Below are 24,002 nucleotides of genomic sequence, written 5' to 3' on the forward strand. Positions count from 1 at the left end.
TTAAACCAAGAAATAATATGGATCAGTTACACATTGGTTGCCCAGCAAAATGAACAAATACAGCATAGCACAATTCATAACAGGCCAGCACCTTGAGTGCCAGACAGATTCCACTTAAGCAGTTCAACCTTAGGCTTGATGAGAAGAGGGGTACTTTCTATAAAGGACTTTGTGTACACACACACACACACACACACACACACACACACACACACACTCCCCCCTAAATCCCTTTCAGAGTGGTTGATAGCACACAAAGTCAGGACAGGTGTGCTCTCAGAGGGAAAAGTAGTATGCTTTTTAAGAAACGGCAGCTGCGCCATCAATGCTAATGAGAACTGAATCTTCATCAAGTTAAATGCCACAGAACAAAGAGGCCTTTACATTCTTTTCACATGGATTCAGAGTTGCCTGACCTGCTCAAGGGGTCACATTTCCCTAAAGCAATATCGTTTCTGGCTGGAAATAACCAGACTCGCCTTATCAATAAAGAGGAACCTCACTAAAACAATTCTAGTTCTACAAAAGAGCCAAAACGCAAGACCAAATCATTGGTCCATCCATTCAGCATTTTTACTGTAATGGTACAGCTTTTAGTTATTTTGTGCGTAGCCAGTAAACAACAGTAAAGCAAGCCCTCTTCTCACCGATGCCAGCACATTTGCAAGGGATATAAATATATATATGCCTATTTGAAAAAGGGCAACTGAGTACAAAGTAAAGGGGAAGGCAGACAGCTAGTTGTAGATAAAGTTAGGCAAGGGGGTGAAACATGGCAAGAACAGAAGCCAGGCTGCCTAGTTAAGGTACCGGGCCAATTACTGACCAAAAGGAAACAGAAAGCCGTGCCATATTATAATGAAGATCTCAGAAGTATTTTTCTGGTTTTAGATTATTTCTCCTTTGCTGCAAATATTGAGCCTGTCCTTGACCAGTAGCTCACAGAAGGAGATGTTTAAAAACATCTTGTACTGTAAAATGATCCTCGGTTACTAATGGAAACTGCAGATCTGGAGAATGTGTTTTGTTTCGTGTACATTTTAAAGAACCTGACTAAGGCAAGGTTAATCCTGGTCTCTAGAGTTTCAACTTTTTTCTTGTTTTGTAAGGGGGAAGTGTAAGGTATGCCATTCTTCAATAAGCCAATTCTAGACAGGGCGGACTGCAAACATCAGTAACCCACTGAGATGGTGAAACCCCAGCTAGAACCCCTGTTATCAGCAAGCCACTGTTTCTCAAAGGGAGTTGCTGGAAAAGTAATTGTTAACTTGGCAGGAACATTCATCACAAGGTATTTTCCTGTGAGAAGGGTGGTCGCATTAATGTTGTGGGGACCTATTGGAAGATGCCTGTGACGTCACCAACCGCTGTGGGTTGCATCCAACTAAATTGTCCTGTTCATGCAAGGACTTCTGCTTGCACTATACAACTGCACCTCCTTCTTCCTGACCCCATGCTATCCAAACCTGTCCTGTGATTCCCCCAATGCTCTGGAGCAGATGGGAGTGCATACAAGAGAAGATGGGTAGGTTCTATTTGACTTTGGAGAAAACACCTAAAACCACCCCCCGTTCAATTTTAAGTGTCTGTCAATAGTTTGCCCAGGGCTCCTTAAAAAAACACACACACCAAAGTCATTCTGAGTGTAAATGATGTCTTGAGAAACATATCTACTGATAGCGGCATGCGCCTGTTGTATGAATTCATCTCAACAGTATTGCTTACTATTAATACTGGTGGTAGGAAATCCAAAGGCAGGGCTTACCGTATTTTTCGCCCTATAGGACGCACTTTTCCCCCTCCAAAAGTGAAGGGGAAATGTGTGCGTCCTATGGGGCAAATGCAGGCTTTCGCTGAAGCCTGGAGAGCGAGAGGGGTCGGGAAGTCGCGCCGGTCTCCCAAGGCTTCCGGAGAGCTGCCTGCATCCCGAAGCGCGCTGAGTAGCGCGCCCCGGGCTTCGGGCAGATATCCGCAAGCCTGGGGAGACCGGCGCGACTTCCCGCTGGGCTCCCGAGGCTTGCGGATAGCAGCCTGTTCTGGGGGCTGGGGTCGGGGGAAGCTCGGGCTTCCCCCGCCCCAGCCCCGCACCGGGGGGGGGGAAATAATATTTTTTTCCCTTTATTTCCCCCCCCCAAAACTAGGTGCACCCTATGGGCCGGTGCGCCCTATGGGGCGAAAAATACGGTAATTTGTACAAGGGACCAGTTCTGGCATATATGAAAGTGCGGAGTATACTCCCCTCCCATGGCCTAACCACAGAACCGTCACCACTTGGAAGCACAGCTGTGGTGAAGTGCCTGATGTAGTGTATAGTATTTCCTGGACCAAATACCCATGAAGCAGGTAAAGGGGTGCAGAGAGGAACTGAATACAGCACTCTAGGAATAGACACCTCCATTGATTTACATTGGGGCATTATGTTGTTTTCTACTTGTTTATTAATAAATAATCCCAACAGAAAATTTCTCTGTTCTGATTGAAGCATTGCAGGAGGCTCTGTGCTACAAGATTTGATGAATGGAGTGTGCTAGTAAGCAATGCCAGCTGTACCACTTCTAATATCCTGGTGGTTTGTATGTTCAAAGCCCCACTCACTACAGAGCCTGACAGCAACTCTGCTGCAATCTGCCTGCCTGGACCCATAAGAAAGAGTGGGGAGACAGAGTAGATTTTGCTATAAGGGTTAGCTCAGTTTCAAACTTCAGCCAGAGCCAGGCAGTACAGAAAGCCACCCAGTCCACAATAGGACTGGAGACTGCTGTAGAGTAAGCCTGGACTGAGGTTTAAGGATAGCAGGAGTTGTTGACTATGAAAATGACCTCACCATTAGCTCTCCTTCAATTATTGGCACGACAGAATCAGAAGCACCTTAGTGTTTGCCAGTGTTCTTTAAGGCTGCCTCATTACTTATGGTCAGAATCCCAAGGTAACATGCAGAGGACGTAGAGAAACAACAACATAAAAGTGGAAATGGATTTTAAATTGAAAAGGGAAGAGTAAAGGGTATTTCTGTCACTTCTGCAGCAACCAGGTATATGAAAACAGACGATATTGTGGATGTTGGATTGTGCTTTTGTTGTTCAATAAGAAACACTGAAAACAATGAAATTAAAAAGGCAGTGTTGAACATTCATGTCTTCCTTCATGCTTGCAGTGACCCAGCAGAAATAAGAGGTGTAGCGAGGGATGCTGCCTCTTCCCCTCTTTCGGGAATAAAGAACAACAGCATAAGAGAATAGCATCCTCTGGCTATAGGCAGGTGTATAACAGTTCAGAGAGAGCTAGAAAAAAGCATCCGTATCTCAAGCTGTCCCATAGCCCAAAGGGAACTGCTATGCATTGAGGAAGGAAAAAGCAGATGGTCCCTGGTTATCCTCTGTGGCTCTGGTGCTCCCAGTGCAAGGTGCTGTCCAGGGAGCTGGAGGTATACATTCCTGCTCCAGAGCATCTGCTAATATCATGCTTGAGGGTGCGACCAGCTCCATGCCGGCAAACAAGGAAACTGTGCCATCTGGATCACCTCTTGGAGGCCTGTCCTCTTGGGGTTCAGGGTTTGGGAGTCTGCATTCTGGCCCTTGCTGGCCAAGCTCAGGTGGTTGGCTAATTCCAAGTTGGCCAGAGGACCCAGGTTCCGGCATCTGCCCTTCTGATGGATGCACAGCGCTGGTGAGGACTTCAGGTGCTTGGGAGGGCTGTGGCGCGAGACTCAGGGGTTTGAGGATAGCCTCTTCTGCAAATGGCATTGTATCCGCCAGTAAGTCGTCAGGACGCTTGGATGTGGTCCTGGCAGGGGCACAGTGGCCGGGAACCGGAGAAGAGGTCTTGGAAGTGGGATGGCTCCTGCTGAGTGCTTCAAATTGACGCAAGATCTGTTGAAAGTGGGGCAGAAGAGAAAGAGGGAGTGTGCCAAGTATGGGAAGAATAGTAGCAGAAGCAGGGAAAGGAGGACTCTACCCACCACAAGAAAAAGAGAAAGAGAGAGAGAAGAGAGAGAGAGAGAGCGAGAGCCTAACAACAGGCAGAGGACCAACAGCAACTCCATCCCAGGCTAGTGAAAACACTTCCACCCCTCCTTGCTGCATTCACTTTTACTGTGCTCAAGGGTCTGCTTTCTTGAGTTTCTGCTTGTATATCTTGCTCTTCCTTGCAAAGCTCAGAGTGACTAATGCAGGGCATGGGGGACCTTTTCCAGGCCAAGGGCTGCATTGCCACATGGGCAGGGTAGCCTTCCAGGGGCCACAAACCAATGGTGGGGATGGCCAGAGGCGAAAGGTTGGTGGAGCAATTGATGCAATTCTCGCCTTTGTACAATGAAAGTACTCAGAGGTTGTGACACACCAGCCAGCCACCACATCTACCTTCCTCCATCCAAGCAAGCAAAAGGTTATCATCCCAGTTCAAGGGCACAATTCAGCCAGGCAACAGCATTCCATGAGACCATGGAGCAGGGCTAGTGAAGGGTACGGCTGGGTTTCGGTACAGAGGTTTGGGTACAGAGGCTTGGAGGGCTGTGTCTGGAACCTGGGCCTGAGGTTCACCACCACTGGATTACTGTGAGGGGCCTAGTGCTTCAGGCAGAGATCAGGTCTTAGTTTCAACAACACTATCAACTTTGGGCAGAAACTACTGGGTTCTCCCACTGACTCTTCGATGCCTTTTTCTCAGGCAATCTTGAAGAACTACTATAGCAAGGACATTTATTTATCTAAAATATTTTAAGTCTCCTTTCAGGGCACAGAGACCTCCCCAGGCACCTCATAAGGATCCAAAGCATGTGGGGGGAAAACCCAAACCCAAAAGAAACCCAGTGAAATATTTTTTTCAAGTACAGTGCCAATTCAGCCAAATGCAGACCTGAAGAAATGTGTTTTAGAGTGTTTTCTTAAAAAAAAAGAGAGCGAGATCAGCAGTAATGACATCATATGTTCTAAAAGTAAGGGGCTGCCACAGAGGAAGTCTAACCTCCCGGACCCACCAGCCTAACAGCTCTCGACAGCAGAGTCTCAGACACTGATCTCAATGCTTAGGCAAGCTCATGCAGCTGTAGGTAAACTTTCAGATAGCATTGTCCCAAACTATTTAGGGCTACTTTTTAAAGGCCAAAACCAGCACCAAATGTTAGCACCCAAAATGAATAGACATGTAACCAATGGAAAAAGATAAGCAACAACATGCCAAGGTTGAAGGTTCGTTCCCCATATGGGACAGCTGCATATTCCTGCCTTGTAGGGAGCTGGACTGCAACTCAGGGTCCCTTGCAACTCTACAATTCTTTGATTCTGTGATCCAGCACCCAGCTGCCTCAGATGTTCTAGCAGCCATCTTCTGCACTAGTTGTAGTTTCCAAACTGCCCTCAAGGGCAGCCCCACATACAGCACAGCACAGTATCTAATAGGGGTGTAACCAAGGCATGCACAACTGTGGCTAGGTCAGATTTCTCTTTAATCTCCATTAAAGCCGCAATGCACAAGCTGTAGAACCTAAATTAGGTTACGTGCACTGCCAAAAAGCAGGCAAAAGTCTCCCAGAGTGCACCAGAGACAGTACGAAGGGAGATATTCCAGTCTTGGTCTACTGAAACAAGTGAAATGGAGCAGTAAAAAAGCTACGTACAGAACCAGCCACTTTATGTCCACCCACACAATCATGCCCTGTGTGCAGAAGGAACAAGCCCAGCAAAACAACGAAGAGCCTGGAGAGGTTGTAGCCAGGGCTGCTGCAACAAACAGGTGTGCAAGCCTTTGGGAGGCAGAGACACAAGAGGGCATCAGAGGAGAGAGGGACAGAGGCCATTGTTGCCCGTGGTACCAAGGACTATCATTCAAGACACCCCAGGGTGTCACGGCACACTGGTAGAAAACCATTGGCCTACAGTTATCCCTCGCCAGGGTGGGACTGATGGGGCGCCCCTTGAGGATTTCAATACACAAAAGGTGGAAACATAAGCAGGAGTTACCTTTGTTGCTTTGTTGGCTACAGGCCCAGGGCTCTCTTGACTGAGCTCTTGCAAGTGCTGCTGAGTAATGGCCAATATCTGATCATGGGAGAGCAAGTCGGAGCACATGAGGGAATAGATGGCACACATGGCTCTCTGTGGGGGGAAAGGAAAGCAGCAGGGTTAAGAAGACCCTGGGCTTGCACACTGGGTCCAGCTTGAACATCAGCACTCATTCGGGCCTCTCATAATATGTTGCTTCACTGGAAAGAAACAAACCGAAGCTGCTCTTGCTCCACAGCCCACCCTTATGTGGCAAGAAAAAAAATATTAGTCCTACGCTCCAACCCTCAATGAGATTGCAGCCAGCCCCCCTCCCCCCCAAAAAATGTGGCCAAAGAGTTCCATTTCCCAACAGCTATTTCAGCTGTGAGTTGGAAGTAATCCAGACTGTTTTTCCCTCCACAATTGCTTTTCCAGGAGACTCACCATGCAAACACACTCACTGGGGTCCTTCAGGGTTCGGTTGAGGATAGCCAAGACCACTTCGCAGTTCAGCAGCCCACACCTATGGAGAGGGACAGTGCTGAGCCCAACAGCCAAACCAAAAAAAAAAAAAAAAAAAAAGGAGAAGAGCAGGGAGAAGTTTTGCAAGGCAAGGGGGGGGGGGAGAGTGGCCTGGTCTCTCCTGGACCTTCCTTGCTCTCCTAATCCAAGAGGAGCAAGGAGCGTCAAAGCACCTTTTTTACATGGCTAATGGACAGTTCTTCACAAATGAGGCAGGTGGGGGGGGTAAGTAAAACATTAAGGAGTGGCAAGCTGCCAGCTGTTCCTATTGCTAATGTATGTTGCAACAGGCACCATTTGGATTTTTTGTCTCGAGTGCACAAGTGCTTGGGCCCAGATACAAAATGGATGCATAGCCATGCAAGGACTGGGGCTGGGCTATGGGTGGAATTCAACATCGCATTCTTTCTATTGTTCCATCTGCACAAAGCATTGAGGTTGCCAGGTGGAACAGTCCTTCCCACCCCCTTCACCTGTGCACTGGTTTCTCCTGCTACCTCCCGCCCCCAAATCCAATTTCAGAGGGGCATGGGGGCAGGAAAGAATCTTGTTGCTCCAGCAAAAGTCCTTGCACAGGGCTTCTGCTGAGAATGCTACCCGATGTGTTTGGGTACTTCTACAGTAATGCAGAAGAGGTGGAAGCGAGGAGGAGAAGGGTCAAGAGACGGCTTGGTTAGAAAGGGTGTTCATACTCCTTGATAAAATGCTGGGTCTCCTCGCGTGTCAGGAACACCTTGGAGCCTCTGGTGAGTTTGCTGACAAGGCTCACTTCCTGCAGGCAGTCCCCAAGGTTCTCAGCATCAGTCCTGTGAATGGTGGGGAGAAGGAAGCTGACAAGCCTGTTCTTTCTCCCCCATGCCCCACAAGAGATTCTCACATTACGGGTGCATCTTGAAGGTGCAAGCAGTTGGCCCAGGCCCATTCCCAGCCCCTTGCCCTGCCCAGCTTGCTCACCTTTCAGCAATGCTCCCTGGCTCCAGAGCACCTGAGTGGTTGTCGCTGCCCGACTTACTGTAGGAATCCGATGTCCTACTCAGCTCACTGTTCTCCTGCAAGGAATTCTGGGAGCTTTGTCCACTGTCCAACTCCTCCCAGCCACCTCCTGCTTGCCCTGGCTGATGGGTCGCTGCAAAAGAATTTCAGAGGACTAGCCATGGAGGAAGAACTGAAGCCCATTGCATCACAGAAACTAAATTCAGGGAAGGCCTCTGCACACCACTCCCACCGTATCTCAACGCCAAAAAACTACAATCCACAACCTGAGATTCGTCAACTTCCCTCCTATCCCCACAACAAAATCTGGGATAAGAATTTGTTATTAACAGTCCCAGTACGAGCAACATGAAAAAGGATTTTGCTTGAATTATTACTGTGCGCCAGCTACTAGACAGTTGTACCCTAGAAGTGGCTTCTTTTATTCCATCTCACTAATGCAGGGAAGCTCTAAGTGCCTAACATTTGCTCCTCTTTCTATAAAGTTTCTATACAAGTTTTGAAAACAGGATATACCATGCTTTATAAGAGCACAAGAAAAGCCTGCTGAATGGGCCAGTGGCCCTTCTAGCCCAACTTCCTGTTTTCACAGTGGCCAACAGGATGCTCACAGGAAGTCCAAAAGCAAGACCTGAGCACAAGCAGCAGCACTCTACCCACCTGCGATTCCCAGCAGCTGTCATTCAGAGGCACTTACCTCGCTTCTTCTGGACAATGACAGAAGGTGGCTTTGTAGGCAAGACGGAGCTTTTGCCTGGAAAAGGTGCTGTCACTGGCTCATAGGCATCATCCTTCAGCTCCCTACCATGGGGACAAGGGAGCTCCTGACCAGGGAGCATGGCATTGGCAACCACCTCTGCTGCCTTTTGGATGGTGGCCAGCAGAACTTTGCCAGTGGATGCTGCAACAGTAACAAAGGTTAGGGCAGGTCAGGGCATAGCGGTTTGTCAGCCTATACCACAAGCAGCAACGTGGTGCCCTCCAGATGTTGTTGGACTCCCAACTCTCATTAGCCCCGGCCAACATAGCCAGTGGTCAGAAATGATGGGGGCTGCAGTCAAGCAACATCTGAAAGTTGTTGGCCACCCTGGGTCTATACACTATAGACACTGAGAAAACCCCAGGGCACAGGAAGAAGCCTTCCAAAGGACACCAAACCATAGTCGTTAATTCTGGAAAGAGAGCCCAAGAATGGAAGACGAGTCCAAGACTACTGAAAGAGGCTTCCTCCACTTATACCAGCCTTGGATCTTCAAGATACTAGGGTGTGTTTGGTTGCTGATGTTCCTCTTTCTAGAGCAGGAGAACAATGCTGCCCTAAGATGGCACCACTGGCTGTTTCCATCCAGTAGATGAAAGCTTCCTGCAGGAAAAGACTTGGGTCCTTCCCTTCAGTACCTTCATTTCAGGGCCTCAATTGCCCTTGCCTGAACCATGTTGGCCTTCTTTACAGTGCAAATTCTCAAAGTGGCTTCGAAACCAAGAAGAAAGCTATTGGTAGGTATCACGTAGCATTGGAGCAGGGGCTGAGATCCAGCATGCAGGCAGCATGGTGACCTTGTCCCAAGAACTGGGGGTGCTCCTCAAGGACAGTAGTAGTAGCACTCAAGACTTCCAAACCCAATGCTTACCGGAGCCACTTCTTTCAAAACCAAAGCCTTGGAGTGAGCCATGGGGGCTGGGCCTGGAGCCCATTCCTGGGAAGAGAGCCAATAAAACGGGCATAAATGAAAAGCAAGACCAGTATGGTGGTGGCATGCTTATTTCCGACCAGCATGCATATGCTATCACGTCAAGGTGAGATGGGAAGTCAGCATGAACAGCCTATTGACTTGGGAAGTCTTAAGCTGTTTTGAGTACGGCTTTCCTTTCGCACCAACAGAGCATGCAAGGGTTGGGTGTGGTGTGCCCTTATGACAGACAATCATAGCTTACAAGGTCCCTTTTTAAATAGTTGCACATGAAAACCAGATTCCATACAGAAGTTTTTATCTCAACCACCTCATAAAAGCATCAGTGATATTCCCCCCCCCCTTAAAATATTGCTCACAGGCAAGCACCAGCTGAGCCTTCTGGACTTTAAAAAAAAAATGGTTTCAGGTCAAACAGTATTGTCAGAGCTACCCTAGGTCCCAGCTCACAAAGGACCAACGCTGCTTCGTTGTTAAATACAAAAGTCTTTATTGAAGTTCAGTTTCACTTCCAGAGCTGCAGCGCGCAGCTCTACGTCTCAGGCTTTAGACCGCTGATGCTCCGTCTGAGTCTCCTCCCCCTTGACACCAATTTAAGATTCTAGCCTTGCTCCACCTTCTCCGCTGCTCCTTCCTCCTCTGGGTCCGCCTGCCCGCCGGGGTTCCGCCCTTTCTAGCCTCTTCTCCCGCTGATTCCCCTGAGCCTTCCCCCTCCCTCCGGCGGGCTTTAGGAGCTGGTTCCCCATCCGGGTCTCCTGCTGTTCCGCGCGCCTGCACATTTGAACTTGGCGCGCGCGCCCAGCCAGCCGTTTTCCTCCTAACCGTTTCACTGCTGCTGTCACTGCTTCCCCCTTCGGGGAGGCTAGCTGCAACTGACCTCCCCTCCATTCCCCCACTCTCCAATGGAGGCGTGGTCAGCCCTGACTCATCTTCTCTCCCCGCTGGAGGAGACGCTGGTCCTAACACATGTGACTCTTCCCCCCCACTACGCTCTGGTGGGGAAACTGGTCCCGATCCTCCACTGCTGCTTTGGGGTTCCCCTCTGGCTCCTTGTTTCTGGTGCGTCCCCCCTGGGACCCCCCTTGCCCTGACCATCGGCGCCCCCTTCTGGGAATCTTCTGATTCGCTGGAGAAGCTCATAGAATCTCTCGGGCCACTGTCATACTCCCCTACGCTGCCCTCGGATTCTTCCCCTTCGCTCTCCCAATCCTCTCTCCCCAGTGCTCCTGCTCCTGATTCCCTGACAAGTATGAACAGGGGAAGGTTCCAAGGCCCCTTTTGCATCTCCCCCTGTTCTCACTTGACCATAAAACTAGATCTGTGGTTCACTCTGTTCTCCTGGAATGCTTGAGAGAGACAGTGCAGGTTGTTCTTGTCCTCCTGGGCAGGAAGAGCTGGACAGAGTGTCCTTTTTGAGGCCAACAATCTGCCACACTCCCTCTCTCAATACAAGCTAGTATGAGGGCAAAACAGGAAGAAGCAGTGCTGGTTGAATCCCCACTGAAAAGCCTGTACAGACAGGACAAAAAGTGAAACGCTCTGTTGAATACGGAAGTGAACTGTTGTTTTGAAAAAGTGCAAAAGGATTCGAAACCTGCAGGGCAGGACCAGAGATTTGGAGAAGATTGGAAGAAATATACGAACTATTTGAAGAGCAAATGTAATCAACAAATCACGCTAGTAGGACTACAAGAAGTTTTGTAAGGAGAAATATATGAAATATTGCAAAGTAGAAAAAGAAGAGAGATATTAGTTATGAGATTTAAATGTAATAGTGAAAGTAAGAAATGTAAATTAAGTGAATAGATTGGAAAATTTTCAGATGTGATTGATGGAAGTCAAAAAATTGTATGAGATATAAAAGTATGTTTAATTATTGTTGAAAATGATATGTTAAAAAACTAATTAAATGTTATATATATAAGTGCAAAAGGATCCAAGACTTTTCAGGAGGAGTCTGGATGCTGAATAGATTTCTGTTCCCCTGGGAATAAGTGGGTTACCTGTTGAAGGCAGCTCTTTAGGTGGAATAGCAACAGGCTGGGGTAGCAACACATCTGAAAACAAAGCGCTTGCCAGGTCCTGCAAAGGAAAGAAGTACGCTAGCGGCAACCAGGTGAAGAAGCCAGGCAGAAAGCCTACCATGTGAAAGGACTTTAAGAGCCTGCCCAGATCTCTTGTGACCAGGACTTTTTACTCACCTGTGCAGTCACCCGCACCTTCTGATACAAGCTGTTGCCGTGGAGAGGATCAGGAGGCCCTGCAAACACTGCAAGGCAGAGGAGGGGGGTGAGAGAGGGGCTCATCCCTGGGTGCCCTAAACAAGTCAGGTTTCTTGGGGCCCACTCCCTTGCACAGTCCCAAGACCCACCGTTGCGTTGATTAATTTCACTGTCTCTCAGAACTAAAAACCGCCTATGCAGCACTTTACGGTGCTAATATTCCCAACATTGAAGACTGGCCCAAACAGAAAAAAGATACTGTTTATCCACAGTATCTTGCAACTTATTACGTGGCAAAACAAAATATATAAAGGAGAGATATTACAGTACAATTATGGTGCGTGCCCATAAAGATGCGCCCAGAAATCCAGTAATGCAAGAAAACTCCTTGAAAAGTGAACTGTTGGAGGAGCAGTTGCCTCTCCATGAGTTTTCTTGCATAACATGAATTTCTAGGGCACTTACTTTCTGAATTTTTATGGGCACTTTTATTTCGGTATTTGTTGAAAATGGAAAGTGTTGCATAGGTCCATTTCATCATTTGCTTTAGTTATCAGTAGTAATAATAATAATAATAATCATCATCATCATCATCTATTTATACCCCGCCCATCTGGCTGGGCTTCCCCAGCCACTCTGGGCGGCTTCCAACAAAATATTAAAATACAGTAATCCATCAAACATTCAAAGCTTCCCTAAACAGTAAAATGCAATAGTAAATAACAACTCTATATTCAGTGGAATGTGGGGAGAAATCATCAGTTGTGGTAATCTAGGTCAGGCACCATACTCTGGTCATTGGAGTTCAGAATAAACCCTGCACTTAAGAGCACAGATATGGAGCTAATATAGATTACGTTTGGCCCTTAAAGTGTTATATGAATATTAGGAAGATACTCTTCCTTGTTTATCAATATAGCCAACGCTGTGTCTGGCTTACCTGTGGCCTCCTGGATGAAGGAAGCATTCCGCTTCAGCTGCAGAAGGAAATATGAGGAGCCATGGCTGCACATGTGGAGCAGGATCTTGAGCACCTGAGGATGCAGAGGGGAGGCTTAGCTGGGATTAGGAGTACTGGGCTGGAAATCCACAAAGCAAAGGGGCGTTGTCTCAAGATCTAAGGGCATCTCTGTTCACCCCTTTCCTCTACCCTCTTTCAATTACCTTCAACTTGACGTTACACGAGTTGCTCTGAAGGCGATTGAGGAGGTACTCAAGGAGACAGTGACTGCTTCCTGCTGAGTCATGTGAGATCTCTGGAAGTTTGTGATGTTAAGGAGCCAGGAAAGTAAAGGGACTGATGGTGAAGGATCACCTGGAAGGTCGTGCCAGGCCCTGCCCAAGGTGCCATGTTTCAGCTGCTGTTTATGCCACACTATGATTTGACTTGTACTCTCCTTCAGAAGAGTAAGAAATGCTATTTGTTTTTGGCATATAGCAACAGTGGAATTTTCTTTTTTAAAAAAGTTTACATGCAGATCTGAAACAATTAAACTTGCTGGAGATATACTTTGGGTTTAAAGTGTGGGTGAAGTATTGGGAAGGGATAGGAAAGCATGTGCATGTATCTGGAGTGGGGCTGGCTCCTTATCTACCCCACTCTCTGCAGTCCACATTTGATAGGTGGGCAGGGCTGTCCACTTCTCAATCCTCCAATATCTCCATGCCATCAGGTCACTCATTTTTGCCTCCATGGATGATCAGCTGATTGTTGAGCACATCACTTTGCAAGCCCTGACAATCAGATGATAGTTGGGGCTTGCAAAGTGCTGTGCACAGGTCTTTGCAGGTGCTAACAATCACCTGACTGGCTATGTCTGAAAATTCCCTTTGGCCCACACTATATATGACACAGTGTATATGACATCAAAGGTAGCTTGGTCAAAATGGCCTCATGGACCAAATAGGGAGGTCTGACAAGCCTAATTGCCATAGGTTACCCCATACCATCCCAGTTCTAGGAATCCGAGTAGCTTAGTAAACACTGCTGTTTTCTACGTTTCTTATTTTTCATACCAGAATAATCAGCTATCACAGGTGTCACCCAAAAGGCAAAGAAGCAATTTGTATTGAGCTAACTTCTGCTTGAATTAGCTCCCACGTCATTAGATAGATTGGGCCTCTGTTCTAATCACTAGCCTCTGCTCTTCCTAGGAAAAGCAAGCATCACAGTAACCAAAGGAACCCCCAGTTGAGACCGAAGAGCCAACTCTTTCAGAGAGCAAAGGATACTGGCCATCTCTTCAAACAGGTACCCCGGGCATGGGACTTCATCATCTGAGGTACCTTTGATTAGAATGGGTAGCTGGAACAGGACAGGGGGGGGGGAGAGAAAGAAACACACAAGAAGAAAAGTCACTGAGACAAATAACGCGGCGCCTTCTCAAAAGGCAAGAATTGCATTTTTTGTCCCTGCATGCTACTCCTGACTCGATCCATGAAGCTGCAGCTAAGAAGTAGTATTTCCCCCCCACAAACCCACAGCTCCACTTGACAACAGTCACAGATTGTAGTAAAGAAAATGTCTGCTTAATCTCTATTGGCAGAGTATTTCATAGTGCTGAACTGAGGATGCCAAAGACACTATTTTGTGTCTTTAGGCAAGGTAACCTGGATATAAGTTGTTCAGAGCCCTGTAAATGAACACAAGGTTCATTAATTTCAACAGGTTGACTGAATAGAACGTAGTTGGATACAACCAATTATGTATGGATTTTATAATTGATTTCATAGTTATAAACTGCTTAGAAGCCATTTTGGCATATGTGGTATATAAAGTAATACTAATACTACTAATGATGTATCTGCTCCAGATACAATTTTCTGGTGCAGCAACTGGTCAATTTAATCAGACTTTGTATTGTTACTGAGGTAAACATTCATCCATAAAGCTTTCTTTTTCCCATAACACCTGAACGGCAGGATTTACAAGAGTTCCCATCCCAATTTCAAGCTGTGTGACCATATTACAGCATGGTGGCCCTGACAACTCAGCAGCTTAGAAACAACTAGCACAAATCACAGTGACGAGGATGGAACAAGACCAACTCCTACACTAGTCTTTCTTGGGGATGATGACAATTACAGTATTATACATCTCCACCCCCATTAATCACTTCATCTGGCGCAATTGTGAAGTTCTCAAAACAACCAACTCTAGTCTTATTATCAAAGCAAAGACTCCTACATGAGGCAAACATATATTGCAAACCTGGAACGTATGGATTTTTCCATGCTGAATTAAACCCTGTGCAGGCCCCTCCCTTGGCTCTACCAGGATGACACTGAACTAAGAAAGCTTGATTGTAATTTTCTTTCAAGATCAAACCAATATCATTTTGATCCGTTGTCATGGTGCCCCTAGGCCCGTGCCTACTCTGCCTATTTGGTAATCTGGCCCTAGGAGTTTTGGCTCGCTACCTCAAAGGAAGATGCTTTTGTATAAAGATTTCATCGCTATAACTCTCAACCATTGTGCTTAAGCCCCATCAGTAACTGCAAAAGAATAATCTGGTGAAGCTCTTCGCAAAGATCGCATCAGTTCGGTGTGCAAGTGGTGTATGAGTGGGTGCTCCCTCTTTTTCCTTTTCCAAAAGAAAAAGAAACTCCTTTCACTAATGGTGTCAAGGGGAAAAGGGTTCCCTGCCGAGCCTTTCTCCGGCAAGGTGTATTACCAAACCCAGAGATTTTAAATGGAGCAACACTGACAAACTACCACACCAGCAACAGGCACCCCCGCCCCCAAACTCCCACTCAGCAGCGCGTTCTCCCTTCTATACCCGGCTCAAGAAGCTCAGACGATCCCGCAGAGGTACCGCCGCCATGGCAATTTCCGAGCCCGAACATGTGGAAGCTTCACCTCCTAGCCTTCCGGAACTTGACGCGCTCCAATCGGACGGTGAGCCTGCGCGGGCCCAGCCAATCCAATCCTCCGGCGAGCGGGAAGTAGCTGTCACAGCCGGACGCCACCACCAGAGGTAAGGGCAAGAAACGTTCTACGCCGTCGGACGTAGCGGCGGCCCAATCAGGACGAGGCATAATGGGGCTGCGATTCACTCCGGAGACCTTTTGCGAGTTCGGCCCCGCGGGGGCCAATCAGCGGGCGGCGGAGCTCCGCTGGGCCAATGGGAGCTGCGCCGCGGAAGGCGCCGCCGTGGTGATGTCTGCGGCCGCCCAGTAGCGGCCGGAGGGTTGCTAGCCGGCGCCATGTCTAGCCGAGGAGTCTGGGGTCGCGTCCGGGAGAGGCTGCAGCGCTTCCCCGAGTTGCTGGCGGGTTGTGGGGAGCAGGTACGGGGCTGGCCGCCCCCTTGTCGTCATGGCAACGACACCCTTCTCCCTCTCTCTCTCTTCCACGCCCAGGGGACACTTTTCATTGGGAGAGCTGAGCAATGCACGTGTGTGTTTGTGTGTGTTTAAAGTAATCCTTAAAACAAAAGATTAAATCAGATGTAATTTAGTGTCGATCTGTTAAAAATGGGGTATGTGTGTGTGATATTTATTGATTTTCCAGATTTTTAACAGACCCACGCCAAATTACATCTGATTTAATCTTTTGTTGTAAGGATTACTTTCTTATTTGGCCAAAATAAAAAAGTAAAGTAGATCAGTATCAGAAACCCCACCATGGGCGTAGCCAGGATTTTTGTTAGGTAAGGGCAGGGCTTTTCTTAGTGAGGAGGCAGAACTGACGTGATTTGGTCAGTTAGTTAAGTATTTCTAGTGTTTTACTTGATCTAGAGGGGCAGCTGACCCTCCTGATCCCCCTTGGCTACGCCCCATAGCTGTCAACTTTTCCCTTTCCTTGCGAGGAATCCTATTCGGAATAAGGGAATTTCTCTTTAAAAAGGGGAAACATTGACAGCTATGCTACGACTATGAACCCCACAAGTGCCACACGAAAGATCTCAGGCGAAAAGGCTGCCCCGGGGTGGTGGGAAAACGTCCCTCCCCGCTGTATGTGAAAGGGAGAGCTTTGAAGGCGCTGACAGATCAACCAATCCATGCTTCTTAAGTGCTTGCCCACCTTCCTGCAAGCTTTTTGCACGCACCACACACCCGTTGCATTCCCTCCCTGCAGAGTCCCCGCCCTAAAAATCTGAAAAAGAATGGCTAGGTGTTCTGGGCTTAGCCCTCAAGAAACCAGCGAGGTTGAACCAAGTATCTATGTGCTTGTATATTTAGATATAGCATCTGACTGGGATTGATCTTTGCAGGCCTCCGTGTACGGCAAGTGCGTTGCCTCCAAGACGACAGGCCACGGGGACCTGAAGAAGGATGCTTGTGCCAAGGAATTTGAGATGCTGATGGACTGCTTCACGAAGAGCGTGAGTCACTTGCATCTCCTTAACTTTGTGAGGCCAGCATCTTTATTTAGTGCTGCCGTTAGGCTGTGGACCACTACAGAATAGGAAAGCTAGGTCTCCCTCCTTTTTTATGTTCCTGGAGCTCTAGAGCTGGGACAAGTAACCCTTTTTCAGCTCAAGAGCTGCATTCCCTTCTGGGCAGCCTTCAGAGGGTCGCATGGCAGTGGTGTGCAGAGCCAGAGTGTATATATATATATAGGAAGAGTAATAAATGTAAATTTTACCTTTGTACCTAGGCTAGGTTCTAGGCCCCCCTCCCCATCATTCTCTGTGTCTTTCATCCAGGCATGCAAGAAGCATTTTCAGAATTCAGTGACAGATTCCAGCCAGGCCAGAACAAGAGTAGAGTACAAGGCAGGGTCAGTGAGGGGCATAGCCTGGGGAGCATTCCAAGGGCCAGATAAGAGAGGCTTGGAGGGCCACATTTAGCCCCAGGGCCTAGGGTTCACCACCCCTGCTCTAGGGGGTCTTATTGAGTAAAAACCTAAGTAATTGCTATTCGCCAGCCTAGGAAGCTTCCTTAGGCCACAGTTCATCCCCTAAAAGTAACATGCTGCGGTGAAAGACCTTTCTGCAAGGATGAGAACAAAAAATTTGCACACTCACATTAACAGGAAGTAGTTCTTTGCTGCTATTCTCACAGCCACCAAATAGGATACTGGGTGAGTTCAGGGACTGGAACCTGTGGTCGTCCGTGTCTTGTTAGTTGCAACTTCCATCAGGCCAAAGCAGTGGTCAGGGGTTATGGGAGTTGTACAACACTGGAGTGCCATAGGTTCCCCTTTTCCTAACCTTGGTGTGCTTCTGGCCTGTTCTGCAAGTATCTTAACACTTCGGAGGCTTGCCTCCACACTTGTGGCAGAAGAGGAATACCGTGGCACTTCTGTAGCATTTTCACAGCCCTGTAGCATTTTTTTATTATAAAGAAACACCAATTCAGAGTTGAAATCTGAGAGTCCACGTAGCTTATCTCTGAAAGCATTAATGTTTCTCATTTGGTATAAAATAAACCATATCTTCTATTTAGCACAACTGGTGCCAGAAATGCCCATGGCTCCGCATGTATCTACTATAGAGTCTGAATTCACTACTAGCCTCTATGATCAAAGGGCCTGCTATCAGAAACATTCATTTCATGTTTTGCAGGATGGGGAGTTTTGACCAAAGCAGCTGCTAAAAAGCAGTTTGTGGTCTTTAAGAGAAACTATTTGCATTAGCCTATGCCAAGCTGTTTTCCTCCCGATGTTTTGGACTACAACTCCCATTAGGCTGTGCTGTTGTGCTGATGGGAGTTGTAGTCCAAAACATCTGGAGCTCAAATGCATAATTGCAAGGATCTTTGCATGGTAATTACAGGTATCCTGCTTTAAACTGGAGTTTAGCATATTGGAGTCGCCCATCAGAAGAGGAAAGGGTTGGCGTACTCCTTTTTTTAAGATCACGTTTTATGGTGCAGCATATATATCAACAGATACTTACATAATCCTTAATTAGTGATATGAATCCTAGTGACAATGACTCATCAGAATGTATCATCATTTACAGGCAAAAAGGAATGTAAAGTGAAGTACTGAAGACACACAACTGACTGCAAACCTGGATTTATAGTTGTTTTTTGTGTGCTTGATCCACCCATATTGTACCAAGGAGAGAGATTTATTTATTTTTTTAAAAAAATAAAGTTTGCAATATATGCAGATCTATGGCTGTTGAAATTACACACGTAAACAAGCTTTGTTTGGAACTAATTTTTCTAAGACCCTGTGCATCTGGGTTTTTTATTTAAATATGGTGTAAACATGTCTGATACACAGTTTGGGGTGGGGGGCAGGGAGCGAGCAAAATACTACATCATGGACTGGAAGGCATGGAAAGACTGTTCAATCAACCTTTTGCACTACAAGAGGATCCCTGTTATAGTCAATCTGATGATGGAAGTGCTGCAAGCAAGAAGGGCATGATAAAATTGCACTTTTACCAGAGCTGCCTGATTGACAAAATATGGAATTAGTAAATAAGCAGCCCTCCTTCCTTTCTCCTCAGTGTAAATGCCTGTGGGATAGTTAAATTAGCTGTTAGTATCAATGTTGCCCCGAGGATTTACTCGTTCCCTTCCTACTTACAGGAACAAAATGCAAAGTAGAGCACTACAGCTAGAGCTTTGCTCAAGATAGTTGGTTTTTGTTAATTCCAGTTCTTGAAGATTTGGGGCAAGGAAATATGAAGGCCCAGGGTGTCAGGACTCCATAATAGCCTTTGTTAATTTGTGGCGGGAAAACATATTAAAAAATAATAATACCCTGAACCCTGCCGTGTTGAGGAATCTGTAACTGCATGCCTGATTTCCCTTCTGAACATGCATTTCCTAATTGAAGCTTTGAAAAAAAAATCTAATCAGCGAAACTGCCTAAGGAGAAAAAGGCTTTATAGGCCAAGGTTACTGAACGGCTTAGTAATCTGCCCACTAGAAGTGCAAAGATTGGTGCAGTGTTGTGGCTCCTGCTTACCAAAGAAAGCCAGTGAGTCCTTCCTCATTGTAGGCACCCAAGGCCAAAGAGCTATGAGGGTTCTTAGGACAATTTTAGACAAGTGTTCAAATCTGGAGCCAAGTCTCCATTTAGATAGGTATTTTGAGTGGGCCCTGTATCAAAGAACGCTGGATTCATGACTTTTTTTTTAATGTGGATGGATGTAAGTAAAAATATTTAAAACTGTCATTCAACCGAATACCTCTAAATCTATTTTACAAGTGTGCCTCGCAAACTGATTTACTCACAGTATATGTAAAGCATTGGCAGCAAAATGGCTGGAAACAAGCAATGGCCCCCTGGTACTTATAGTAAGAGCATAACTGAACTTCCGGATTCCCCAGATTTATGCTAAACACTCTCAAGTTGATGGCTCTTTGGGTGGGATTTGAGTTCAAGAGAATGTAAAAGACTTGAAACCAAGCCAAGATCAACAGGAGAGGAAGGGACACTTCCTTACTGGTGCATATTGGTTGTAGATTAGCAATCGCATTCTGTGAAATACAAACAAATGTTATTTGCATCAAGAACAACAAAAGGCTCCAGGTGAAAATGCTAGCATTGACTTTATTTGTTTGTGCAGCCTGTCCATAATCCACCAGCTGCAGTCCACAGCCTCCTTCCCCAGATTTCACTCTCCACAATTGTATGGAGATGGCTTGTTTAAAATTCAGTTGCTCTATCGAGCGTTGTCACAAGTATCTTTGGTCCTTTAGTTACAGAACAGGCACAGCACATGATCACATCGCTCTTCATCAGAAAAAGCCTGACAAGGACATACAGGGACATCTCCATAACCCTTTAATATTAAAGCAACTTTCCTGGTATTTACAAATAGAACACATGTAGAAAGATCATACAAACATTTAACCCCTTTTTACTTAACAAACGAAACTGAAGTAACAGCAGTCTCAGCTGTGGCTGAACTGTGTGCTTTGAGCAGCATTACTACTTGAGGTGGTCACATGTAATGCTAAACCATGGGTATGAGAACAAGCTGCAGTAAGCCTCTGGTGCAAAAAAGATGCAAGGCTGTGATCGGAAGCTTACACTTCTGGTTTAATGTGGGGTAGCCCACATGATAGCTTCCAGATGTTGATAGACTGTAACTCCCAGCGTCTCTGACCATGCTGAGTGGAGCTGATGGGAGTTGCAGTCCAAAATATATGGAAGACACCACATTAGCCACACCTTAATGTTGCATCTGAATCCCACTCTATGATCAACCTTAACTATATAGTTTGTTTAAGCAAGCCAGTTTCTTACCTGAAGTTGGCTGTTCTAGCAAACCATAGTTAAGATTAAACACGGTTTGTTGTGTTCAGGTGATGTAGAAAGTTTTGTTTAAAAGTTGTTGTTTTTTAAAGCTCACATCACAGGAGGGAAATATATACACTCAAGGCTTGCTTAGGTTTGTTCTCGTAACACTAAACTATGGTTTAGTGATAAGTCCAGATCAGCCCAGTGAGTCTTCTGAAGATTAAGGCTATAATGACAATCGTGCTTATGACAAGGCAAAATGTCCCTCAAAGTAGGTTAAGTGGAACCAGCCACATTTCTCCGTCTCTTTTAATGGAGACACATCAAGCACACTTCACAGGCAAGATACGGCAAAGGCAGGATCTAGCTCTGCCTCACTTGTCAAGACTGTGATGGCATTGCTATTGTCCTAATAGCAATGCCATCACAGGTATTTCTGCACCCTAAACCCATAACTGTTCCAGATAAACAGACTGATAGGAGAAAGAGGCCAATTTACAGACTCAAGGACCCTGCTTGTTTATAACAAAACATTCCCACAGTGCCAAATTCGATTATTTCTGCAGCATGGAGAATCTTAGATTAGATGGGAAGATACCATCAGCTGTTAGGGGCATCCAAGAGTCAAATGCTTTCCAGTTTTGCCGCATCGTTTATCAACAGCAAATGCCACAAACCCTACCAGGAGGCCTGAAACCAAGCGGCGCTCTGCTCAAGCGCACGAGCACCTTTCACAAATGCTTGGACTGTTGGACCAGGTAGGGGTAGCTTTAAACAGCGCTGCCTGCACTTGCCAAATGGAGGAAAGAGGTAGACGCAGGCTGGCCCACTGGAATAACGCTGACTTGGAATCTCTTCATTTTGCTTCCTTTAAATTGCTTCCTCTTGCAGCAGGTGGCTGGCAGAGTTTTCATGCACAGTATGGTTCCATAATGCACTTGGGATAGGAATGTATTAAAAGCATAAACCTAATATTTGATAGTTGAGCAAGAGGAGGAAATGATGGGCAACCTCTTTATTGCTAACGTAGACCCCTGATGCATCAGAACAGCCGCTTATGAGCTTGTTTAAAGATGCCTCTGACACTAACTAGCTTTGTGTTTCTGGACCCATTAAACTGATGGAATGTCTTCTCACTTGAGACACTCATGAAACTTCTCTCCCCCCCCTTCTTCCCAAAGGCATATCAACCCATTCCCCAAATAACAGAAGAATCCAAAATTAATTTAAAGGCAGGCGGGGGGAACCTGTGGCCCTCGAGGTGGTGCTGGAATACAACCCCCACTATCCCTTTCCACTGCCCGCGATGGGAACTGGAGTCCAACAACATCTGGAGGGTCCCAGGTTCCCCCTCCCCACTGTAAGGGATGCGAGCGGAGAGGCAGATTTGATCTAGATCAAACGGCAAGCATGAAAACGAGTTCCAGTTCCAAACACACAGAAGTTAAAGGAAATAGTTAAAAGGCAACTGAGCGAGAATAAAATGCAAATGCTTCTTTGGAAAGGTGGCAAGCACAAAGCACTCCAAAACTGAGATGCTCTGCAGGTTAGCCACCAGCAGAAATGAGGAGAAGGGACAAGCTGTTGCAGTACTGAAGTATGAAAGTGGCTGGGCAGCGATGCAATTTCTTCTTCCCGCAAGACTGCGCCAGTCAAATTTGTCCGGTTCAGATAGAGCTAGCTGATTTAGGCTGCCAACAGCTGCATCTCCAACTGCAAGCAGCTCAGTAACAAGGCATCCCAAAATGGCCCGACATTTGGTCTCAGTCATGCAAAGCCTTCCTCTCTCACCCCTCCTCCTCCTCCTCTGCCACAGTTATCTGTTTAATCTGCCGACTATGAAGTGCTTGCTGGGCACCTTCTGCTGCCTGGTTCAAGTGAGTCTCCAGCGCACTGCGGAGGTCATTGACTTTCACATCTGGGAGGGGGTTTAGTCCAATTATCACATCCCCTGTCTCACTCTCTTCCTCCTCAAGGTCCCGCCTCCTACGGCGCAGGTCTAGGTCAGCCTGCAACTTGAGGTCTCTGTTGGGTTTGGCATTTTCATGCTCCCTGGGGGCAAGCCTAGCCTTCTCTGGCTTCACAGCAGGGTCGTGTTCGGACTCCTGTAACTTCTCTGGTTCTTTTCGCTCGCTCTCCGAATCCGGCCCTGGCTCATTGGCACGATGGGGCTGTGGGCTGTGGCCTCCGGCTGCCACCCCCTCTTTACTACCGCCCCCCTGGCCTTGCAGTTTACCAATGTGGTCCAAAGGTAATGCTTGCTTCTCTCCAACTTTCTCGACCTTCACGACTCCTGGGACCTCCAGGTTCTCGTGCACGTTCTCAGAGACTTTTGGTTTATGCGCAGGATCTGCTTGCTGTTCTTGATGACGGGGCACCTCTTTGTTCGCCTCCCTGGCAAGCAGCTCTCTCTCAGAGACTCTTGGAGCAATCTTCTCAGCTGCCACATGAACTTTGGCTGCATCAGGCATCTCTCTTTGGCCTACAGCTCTTTGTGCAACCTCAACCATTTTCTGGACATTCTTGATCTTTTCCAGGGCGTTTTGGGCCATTTGAGTATCCTGGCCTTCTTTCAACCCCACAATCTTTAGTTGCTTTTCCTGGTGATGCCCACCAGCCCTAGCTACCTGTGAGTCGCTTCTGACCGGCTCCACTAACTTCCCAGCTTGATTTTTCCCAGCCTGGTGCAGTGAAATCTTCTCAGCCTCATTTGAATGAGCTGCAGGGATTTTAGGTGGAGCTCCAGTAAATTTGCTGTCTGCTTGCTGCTCTCCTGCGGCCTGTTGCCTTCCCTGGCCATTAGAATCTTGGGGGTGGTTGTCAAGCCCATGCAGAGGACGATCCAGTCCATTATTTGGTATAACCTTTCCAACGTCTTCAAATTTATCTTCAAGACCATCCTCTCTCTCCTTACTTTTGAGGATAGGCAGGTCAGGTTCTTGGTGTATTTCTGCTGCAGAGAAAAGCAAACAGCTCTTAGTTATTGCATGTTCTAACAAAGGGGAAATCTCCCTACTGACAATAACCGGGGAGTTCACACAACAGCCTCATAAGGAGGTCACACCATTCCCCACCCCAAATTCTCCCTACCGCCACTCACGCCTGACTGCCATGGTGACCAGGTTAATTTTGAAACTCATAAACAAGGGCAGCAATGTAGTAAAGCAGAGAGGCTCCTCCTAAGCTTCAGGCTTCCTGCAGCTCCGAACGGCTGCAGAGAAACGTGGATGTCTCCCCAAACCCCAATGTCGCCTTTCCTCCACTTCCATCTATCCTCCTGTGGTTTCCAATTACACGCAAGTGAGAATTTTCACGCCAGGAAACAGCTTCTGCTATGCTGGCTTCCAGAATGGCTTTGTATTGCTAGATGGAAAGGAGGGAAGTGGAGAAGAAGCATTCCTAGGGCAAAGCTGAAGAAATTCGTTCATGGTCCACTAACACC

At 47.0% G+C, this 24,002-nt stretch overlaps 2 protein-coding genes across 4 annotated transcripts in view; both read right to left on the minus strand.

The window, feature by feature from the left end:
• Window positions 1-2,959: 2,959 nt before the first annotated feature.
• On the minus strand, window positions 2,960-15,392 carry TEPSIN (TEPSIN adaptor related protein complex 4 accessory protein). 2 transcript variants are annotated; one of them, XM_083598758.1, is made up of 13 exons: window positions 15,189-15,392; window positions 13,642-13,714; window positions 12,574-12,665; window positions 12,350-12,443; window positions 11,389-11,456; window positions 11,191-11,269; window positions 9,128-9,193; window positions 8,194-8,397; window positions 7,458-7,629; window positions 7,196-7,309; window positions 6,426-6,504; window positions 5,958-6,092; window positions 2,960-3,869 (listed from the first exon to the last, which is right to left on the minus strand). In XM_083598758.1, the coding sequence occupies exons 1-13, from the start codon at window positions 15,231-15,233 to the stop codon at window positions 3,333-3,335; spliced, it is 1,758 nt and encodes a 585-aa protein (XP_083454884.1). In that variant the 5' UTR covers window positions 15,234-15,392; the 3' UTR covers window positions 2,960-3,332. The 2 variants fall into 2 exon arrangements, with proteins under 2 accessions (XP_083454884.1, XP_083454885.1); XM_083598759.1 differs by lacking the exon at window positions 15,189-15,392 and adding an exon at window positions 14,830-15,126 and having other exon boundaries at window positions 12,574-12,663.
• Window positions 15,393-19,847: 4,455 nt separating this feature from the next.
• SLC38A10 (solute carrier family 38 member 10) overlaps window positions 19,848-24,002 on the minus strand; it is an 83,919-nt gene continuing 79,764 nt past the window's right edge. Inside the window, exon 16 of one of the 2 annotated variants that reach the window (XM_083598611.1) lies at window positions 19,848-23,510. In XM_083598611.1, coding sequence (XP_083454737.1) covers window positions 22,348-23,510 — 1,163 coding nt within the window. In that variant the 3' untranslated portion in view covers window positions 19,848-22,347. Of the gene's footprint in view, window positions 23,514-24,002 lie in introns of both variants that reach the window. The other variant, XM_083598610.1, reaches the window with a different exon arrangement.

This window comes from Podarcis filfolensis (genome assembly GCF_964270895.1).
Source record: "Podarcis filfolensis genome assembly, chromosome: 2".
In the NCBI taxonomy this organism is placed as follows: Eukaryota; Metazoa; Chordata; class Lepidosauria; order Squamata; family Lacertidae; genus Podarcis; species Podarcis filfolensis.

Bases quoted from the DNA above. Each gene is read 5' to 3' on its own strand.
- TEPSIN (XM_083598758.1), bottom strand. From the start codon at position 15,233: ATGGCGGCGGTACCTCTGCGGGATCGTCTGAGCTTCTTGAGCCGG. The intron at 12,666-13,641 runs GTATCCTTTGCT...ACAAACTTCCAG, and splicing joins CCTGTTTGAAGAGATGGCCA to AGATCTCACATGACTCAGCA. The intron at 3,870-5,957 runs GTAACTCCTGCT...CACTTTCAACAG, and splicing joins TAGCCAACAAAGCAACAAAG to ATCTTGCGTCAATTTGAAGC.